This window comes from Anoplopoma fimbria, chromosome 23 (assembly GCF_027596085.1).
Source record: "Anoplopoma fimbria isolate UVic2021 breed Golden Eagle Sablefish chromosome 23, Afim_UVic_2022, whole genome shotgun sequence".
NCBI lineage: Eukaryota > Metazoa > Chordata > Actinopteri > Perciformes > Anoplopomatidae > Anoplopoma > Anoplopoma fimbria.
This window is the reverse complement of record NC_072471.1, coordinates 5,822,685-5,831,389: the sequence shown is the minus strand read 5'-3', so window position 1 is coordinate 5,831,389 and position 8,705 is coordinate 5,822,685. Positions and strand designations below refer to the sequence as shown.

The following is an 8,705-nucleotide window of genomic DNA, read 5'->3' as shown; positions in this document are numbered from 1 at the left end:
TCACTCTCATACCAACTCCCCGAATGTCTTCCATCTTGAGCATGATCATCATGTTTTCCTGTTTTTGCTGTCCCCAAGCACAAACTAGGATTCTTTTTTTTCGGGGCCTGGGCAGAAAGCCATCAAAGAGTAGGGTGCCAGGAAGTAACCCTGGCTGCCGTCGTCATGCCCCTTCAGTCACAAACAGACTCAAAAACAGACACAAGCAGGACTTCTGGCAGAAGCCCTGCTTGTGAAGAAGAGGGGATTTGGCTGGACTTTCATCTGGGCACACACAGCTTGTTTTCGATTCAAATCTGCTGCTGTCCCTTCAAGTCACTACAGATTTAATCTCTGAAGAGCCACATTTAATAAAAAATTACATTTCACACCTGTCAGAGATGTATCTGTGGACTCGTAAACAGGGATGTCAAACGTTTGACTCTGAGCCTCAGGAAACACACTGTTTACAATGTTAAACCCAGTCATTATGTATTATCCAATTACAATACTTATCCCTCTGATTCATATTTTCCATTAATCTTGCCCATGTTATCTAGATAAATATTAAATTAAATTAGATCAACCTAACACATCTGCCAAGTCATAGGAAACAGTCAGAGAAAACTAGAAGGACTGTTATGTGTGGCTTGTAGAAAGTAGAACTCCTAGTCCACAGCTTCAACCTTATTTAACCCACCACCACCCCTTTTTTTATGTTTTACATGATTAAAACTTGCTTTGATTGTTGTTAATAACCTGTTTAAAGAATATATATATCCAGAATCTGTTAATATTTTCAGCGAGCTGAGATTTAAGGGCTACTGAAATTCTAGTACATAATGTAAAATATGTACCCTGTAGAATTTACATCATGTTGGCACAAACTGCAATGTTTAATAGATGTGTCAGAAAGAAACTGAAGTGGAGCACCACACCGATTAAGAATGGTATGTAGAGTAAACTAAGTGTTTGTACTTTATTGTCATTGGGTTCAAATATTTCCCTGAGGTAAGAAAATGCTTTGAGTTGTATCATTTGGATTAACTTTACAGTATAAACTGAACTCAAGCAGCAAAGTATCAATAAAAATAAAGCCTCTAATTTAACCAGTCAGGTTTAGTGTCGCTCCCTTTTTTTCCCCCTCGACAATGCAGCTTCAGACTCCAAAACACATTAAATGTATTTCCCACATTAATGATAATAGTACAGGGAATATGAGCTTCTGCATTTTATGGTTATATGGTGTTTTATTTTTTCTCGTACAGTTTTATTTTATTTTCTCAGTCTGTCTTTGCTGAAACATTACAATCCACTGACCCTTTAACCACGATTTTACAGTCCATCATCAGTGTGGTGTAGCAGTCAAATTACTATAACACTATCCATCATAATTCAGCGCCAAGCCCAAACAATCATCAAACCCACCTCTTCTTAGTCCAAACAGTTTTATTTCTGATCTTCCTGAGCAGAATGAGGAGGTGACTCAGGGAGGATTTGATTTGGTGTGCGATGTCTCCTGATTACTAAGTTGGCGAGCTTCAACATTGATATTAATACCATGGGAGTGCTATTTCTGTGAGGGCAGGGCCCAGGCTCGGTCCTTTCCAGCTGTGATTATCTGTTTCCTGTGTGATGTTTATCTGCTGGGGTGAAGTAGCAGTTTTTCCGGAGTAAATAGCACGGGGAAATTACCATTACTCGCTCTGTATAGCTTAAAGGGGAGAGGAAATCTCTTAATAACAGGGGTTGATGGAAACACAGTTTGTTGTTAGAGATTGTCCTGTTGACCAGGTCAGTCTCTTAAATCGGATGCGTGAACTTAACAGATACATTCTATCACACAAAACCATGCTGTTATGCAATTCTGCACTATAACATTTGCACAATGCTTAACAATGCTTAAGGGAAACGTTTGACATTTTGGGAAGTACACTTATTCACTTTCCTTTCAAGAGAAACATTAGAAGTTTCCTACCACTCTCGTGTGTGTGTGTTAAATATGAAGTTCCAGCCAACAGCCGGTTAGCTTAGCTTAGCATAAAGACTAGAAACAGGGGGAAACAGAAGGTTACAAACTAGCATAACTTAATTGATATGTTTGTATTATATAATGTTGAACCAAGCTGAGACAATCAGTTGAATGTCCTGCCTCTGTATCATTTATTTCTGTTGACCAAAATATATATTTTTAAATATTTTTGAAACGTTTTATTAATATTTTCAGTCATTTTCAAGCATACATAGACCCTGAAAAAGGCACACAAATAAGTTGGGATAAAATCACTTTACATATTTCCGTTGTATTTGTGCATTATAATATTTTTTACAACCTGGAACTGTTCTATAATAATATTTTGAATGGTTATTACTCAAGCTTGGTACATTTTCGTGTCTGTCTTTGTCCATGTATTTCGGGTTTGTGGCTGGCAGTTTTATACTTTGCTTAATGAACAAAATCATAAAAAATGATTGAGTTTGTGCTGAAAAAAAAATACAATTTAAAATATTGTATAACCTCTTCAACCTCCAAAAGCAAAAAACTTTTCATGTACTCTCAACAGCTCTTAATATCATATCGTTTAAAAAATGTTTAACAAAGAATTTTTTTCATTAAAATGAAACTAGACTCCAGATGGTTAAATGACATAAAATAGATATAATGTGTCATAGAGAGCTTTAGAGGAGCTGCTCCTGTTTCTTTATGCAAAAGTAAGCTTACCGGCATGACAGTGATATCTATCTCCTCATCTAACAATAAGCGTATTTCCAGAAATGTTGGAGAAGGCGTGCAACTTATTTATTCAAAGCATGTAGACTCATGCTGACAGCCTCAACAAAGAACAGTTGAATCATACGTCAAGTCAAATATGCAAACATTTGCTTTGTTGACGAGCAAAACAAAATGTGGTTCGAATGAGAAAACCCCCCACAAGCAGGAAATGATTGTCACTTCCTATAATAGATGGAAAAAATAGGAAAAAACTAAGAAAAATACATTCATCAATAAATGTAAACACACCCAATGACTTACCAGAGCCCTCAACTGACTTTGTCATCCGAAACCCAAAAAAGGATTGTTTTATTTAGGACTGTTGGCTGTTTACACACAAAGAACAAGCAGTATATATTGAGGTGAGGACGTAGCAGGTAATCAGTCAGACGGAGTAAACACTTCTTCTTCTGTAATGTGTTTGTTTTGCCCTGGGTCTGTTTACACTCTCTACAGGAGCATGTTTCCCTTCGTTTCCTTAGCTAATCCCTTAATCACTTGTGTCGAGTTGCAAAGACGCAGCACTCCCATGTCCCCCATGGGGTTGGAGCAAAGTCACAGTGTGCATCTTGCTTTGTGTTTGCCTGTGGGTTTTAGTTTGGGTTTTTGTTATGACAATGTTGGTGTACAACTCTGCTAATCTGACAAAACCAGGACTGAGCGTCTTCCAACAACCCAAACAAAAGACTCTCATTTGTTCCAGCTGGACACTGATGAATTATGTAGAAGAACACAAGTTTCAGGTACAAAAACACAGAGGATTGTCCAACAAGTTCCCTGAGGTCAAGGTCAAGTCTTTTTTCAGCAAACAGTCGCTGGGTGCCACCGTTGCAAATGGCTACTCTCGCCCCCGTCACTGTCTCACCCATCACCGGTCGATGCCCTTGCGCTCTACATGCCCCTCTCCAGCCATCTGTTTTTCCTCTCTCCTCACTGCTCTGCACTGGATTTCTTTGCTCGGAGGCCTCCGACCGAGGGCCAGGCGTTGGTCCAGCTGGTAGTCAGCGGGACCGGGCTGCAAGCTTACAAACTGACGCCCAGATGCGTTCTCACCATAGGGTGAGGTACAGTTCATCAATCACGCCTACTCTCCCAGTTTAGCCTCTCCACAGGGACTCTGGGGGGGGTTGGTGTATAGCAAATGAATCAATATTTTTGATTCGTGGTTAGAATGAGATAATGTGATACATATGGCAGCACCCCCATCTCAGATGTTTAGCAGGACACCTCAGCATTAAATGTGTTGTGATGTGATTTCCCCTCCTTCAAGTCCCTATCAATGTTTTCCAAAGTCACAATCCAGAATGGGAAATATTACAGTTTATTTCTCAAACGCTCATGTTAATCATGTAATCTTCATTTTACTAGCAAAGGTCAAGATAGGGGTCCTAAATGGGATTAATTTAGACTAAATTGCATCCTACAAGTCCTGCAAAACATAAAAAAATATATGTTTTATACATTCTTAACTGTTATTATCTATATTTTATATTTAACTTAGAACATTATCACGATGAATATTATTCTAGATTATCTCAGTTGTGGTAGGGATTCAGATTTAGGCTATGTTACTTTATATTTGTGTTTAGGTCATTTTTATTTTTATTTTAAAATGTGCAAATTATAAGTCAAGGTTGATATAAAGTGGCTATTTTGTCCATGCCAATGTCTTTTTGTCATATTACCTTTATAGTTAACCATAAAGGTAACACTATCTAATAACAGACACTAAATGAAATCAACACACTGGACACATTGGACTGCTGATATAGATTTTCCATTCGTTATTCTAGTCCACCAGTAATGCACAATTACTTATTTCAGGCACCACCTTTTTTTTTTTTTTTTTTTTCTTCTCCTCCTCCTCCTCCTCCCTCTAGTGCAGCTCCCACTACGCATGCTCCAGCCTCTCCTGCAAAACCACATGCGTCTCCCAGCTCGGCTCTCTCCGGTGCCAAGGCGGAGAGATGCGCACACCGAGGACGCCGCAGCACAGAAATGCGCACAGCTCCGACTCCAGCTTCACCTCCTCCCCGCACCCCGTGACCCGTTCTCTCAACACCTTCTGGGGGTGGTCACAGGAGGGAGGAGGGGGTATGGATAACTTTGGCACACTTCGCATGTCACGGGAGATGCCCTGCGTCGTCTGGAGAGCGGTGCTGCCCAGCGGCTGATCCGAGAGAGCACAATAACGCAGAAGAGACTTGAGAGAAGAGGAGGAGGAGGAGGAGGAGGAGGAGGAGGGGAGAGGAAGACCTGATTCCAGTCATTTCTATTCCCAGCTCCTCTCCCACTTTATTGTTTTTAGAGATGATCACGGAGCTGGTGTGCACCGCCGTGGCTGTGGGTCTCTATCTGAACACGCTGGACGCAGATTTCTGCTACGATGACAGGTAGGCATCATCATCATCACCACCATCATCATCATCATCACCATCATCATCACCATCATCTCCTCCACTTGTCATCTCTCTCTCCACCACCGCCTGTACCCGCATGTGTGCTTTTGTCCGTAGCCTGTGAATGAATCAGCGCTTATATTCTGAGTGAAAGGCACAAAGCACAGGGAGAAGGAAGAGGAACACACTGAAGACCAGTATCACTAAAATACAACTTCTGCTTATTGAGTTCATGTTTGCTTTTATTATCTCAGCTGCCTTGGGTTGCCTTAAATGTCTTGGTTTTAATTTCTTCCATGTATTGTTAGGATTTACAATATATACAGTACCAGTCAAAAGTTTGTTCACACCTTCTCATTCAACTACTTTGAAGAATGTAAAATATAAAACATATTCTGGTTTGTTGAGGATTTGTTTGTTTATCACATAATTCCATATGTGTTGCTTCATAGTTTGGATGTCTTCAATATTAATCTACAATGTAGAAATAAATAAAAATAAAGAAAAACCATTGAATGAGAAGGTGTGTCCAAACTTTTGACTGGTACTGTATATATATTTATCTAAAACAAAAATCTATTAAACTAAAAAAAAATGAATCAAAGAGTGAAAAAGAGTCAGTGCAGCGGCCTACTTATAACCAGTTTTAATATATACAGTACCAGTCAAAAGTTTGTTCACATCTTCTCATTCAACTACTTTGAAGAATCTAAAATATAAAACATATTCTGGTCTGTTGAGGATTTGTTTGTTTACCACATAATTCCATATGTGCTCCTTCATAGTTTGGATGTCTTCAATATTAATCTACAATGTAGAGAAAAATAAGAATAATAAATAAAGAAAAACCATTGAATGAGAAGGTGTGTCCAAACTTTTGATTGGTACTGTATATTTTAAGATATATATGCTTGATAAATAGAGCGAGCATCACATGTCCACAACAGCAGAAATAAGTTAGACATGTTGTGAGCTGGCTGCAGTATAAGGTCCCATCCATCTCCTGCTGCTCAACATGAAGTGGTTCAGATGCTCTCCTTTGTGTTGATGAAGCTCTGGTGCCTGTTATAACTACGCCCTGCACCCCCCCTGGGGAATTACAGCTAATTTGAACCGGGAGTTTCATTTTGCAAACAGCTGAGTAAACATATCAACACTATCATGCAGTGGAGGGGCATTCTGGGGAAACATATGCTGCCCTGACGGACAGTGACGTAGAGGTAGAGGAAAATAAACTTTCACTAACAAAAAAAGATCCTGTGTCTCTTCAAAAATATAGTTTGGTTAGTCATATTTATTCATTCATCCATTCAGTTTACAGCAATGTCAAACATAAAAAAGCAGTGCATGTCTCTGTCAGCAATCAGAGAATATTTGGCAATTTTGCTCAAAATGATTATCAATCATTGCAATAGTTGCAGATTTTTTTTTTGTCCTACAACTAATCGTTTCTTACTCTAAATAATGTTTATTTATATTTTTTTGCTATCATTTCTTACCCTTTTTCTTCTTTTATATTCCATGCCTTATCTATCTAGGCCTGTGGACATCATTCAAATGAAATAATCACTATTTGTTGGGCTGCTCTTGATTTATGTCCACACTCAGGGTTTAACCTGTGATGAGGTGTCACTGAGTCAAAAAAGAATGACCCACTGATAGAGACTTCTCCATGAATTATGACCGAGCCGTGTTCTGAGCCTGTTGTGTTTCACATCCACTAAAAAGAAAAATCTGCTGTTACATTTTTGCTAGTCGAGTTTGCTTTCCATACATCTGTGCTTGAGAGTAATCGTCCTTCATGTAAAAGTTCAGCACTGCAGCTGGTCCCCCTTTTTAAAAAGAGCGGTTCGTCATCGAGCGGTTCGTCATCGACTCTGAAATATTGTTTATGGGCATGAGGGCGTTTCGGCTCCTGCAACGGTACTCATATTAATTAGTCTTACATTATCAAGTATTAAATCATAAGATGAAGTGCTGATATGCAAGGTATGTGGTAGATTTCTCTGTGGATTTAAAGAATGGAACAGCGTACCGTACGCTGCGTACGGGGCGCCTCCCTTATTCGTCTGCTGCTCTGTCAGTGGTTGCTGTCTGGTAAGCATCTCCACACACCCCAAAAAGGTCAAAGATCGCCCCACTTTACTTTTCAGCACCATCCGTGACCCCTGTGTGTGTGTTATAAGACAGAGTGTGTGTGGAGGTGAAGGAGGAGGAGAGGTATTTGAGGGACATAGGGTGGTGGTAGAAATGAGCTCCGTATGCCGTCTCCAGTTCCATCGCACCTCACCAAGAATCCCTGTAAAGCGCCCAGCGGGGGGGCTCTTCATCCATCAGCCTCGTCTGTAGAAGTGACCGCGACACTGGCCAGGTTGTCAAAAAAGCCCCTCGGTGACAGATTACCCGCGGCGCCTTCCCTGCCCGCTTCGGCCTACGCTCGCACTCCATCCCCATTCGGTGAGAGTTCAGTATTCGCCCAACGCTGCGTATCTGTCAAAGTCACCGTGGTAATTTACGCTCTTGGGGACACACTCTGGCGTTTTGGTTCAGCGATCTCACATGGAGGAGGTTGAATACCAATCAGAGGTCTGACCTTCCCCTGGTCGTCCATCAAACGGCGTCTTCTCTCGGGGTCAAGAGTCGTGTGCTCCCGGGTCGCTTCCCTCAGGGATTAGAGGAGAGTTATGAGCAAAAGGTTAAGGCGGGAGGAAGATGGAAGTGGAGGAGCGTTGCAGTTATAGTTCTGACCTGGAGTTGTCTAAGAAGATTGTCTCTGTTGTAGACAAATTTGTTCCTCTATGTTTGTCTTCCTTGTTGTGAGCTGAGACAGTCTTATCTGACCTTTTCACCCTGTAATCAAATTATTTTCACATGTCACATGCAGTTCTGAACATCGAAGACGAGATGGCGGAGCAGATAGTTCTAGGCACTCAGACTTCTGGGGATGTTCTGGCCGAGCTCTGCTTTTTCAATCATGGCAAGTGTTTTTCCTGGGCACTGCTCATGGTACAGCTGAGCACTCTTAAGTATTCCCAATGAAAAAGCCTCTGCGTGTGAAATGACTTTGTTTTACGGGAGCTGGGAGAGGACTTGAGCCAGGCACATTTTTGGATTTGGGAAATAACCAAGAAATGATTTGCTAGTTTACAGTTTCTCGTGTTTAGCCAAATGTAAAGGTAGACTTTATGATTTTTTAAACAAGCTATTCACAGTGCTGATGTGTTAATGTATGTCCGGGCTTGTTTGATTGATTGCTTGAGACTTGTGGACTTGGATTGGAAATTATATTTAATGTAACCTGTGGGCTCTCCTTTGAATACTCATCATCGGGGATTTTGACAGGCTAACAAACGAGGCTCCTCATGATGCCGACATTTCAATGATATGTTTTTTAATAAACACCTTTTTGACAAATCAACAACGTAAAGGACGTCTTTACCAGGAAGACTTGGACATTATTCCGTAGACACAGAAAATGAAGCAAGGACAAGCGATAAGGAAGGCGACATTGGGAAATGAAATGCATCCTAAGTGGATTTCAGCATTCATAGATG

The 8,705-nt window shown here is 40.6% G+C and overlaps 1 protein-coding gene across 1 annotated transcript in view; it reads left to right on the top strand.

Annotated features, from left to right (window-relative positions):
• Window positions 1-5,062: 5,062 nt before the first annotated feature.
• LOC129112492 (protein O-mannosyl-transferase TMTC2-like) overlaps window positions 5,063-8,705 on the top strand; it is a 50,348-nt gene continuing 46,705 nt past the window's right edge. Inside the window, 1 exon segment of the mRNA XM_054624611.1 lies at window positions 5,063-5,145. Coding sequence (XP_054480586.1) covers window positions 5,063-5,145 — 83 coding nt within the window.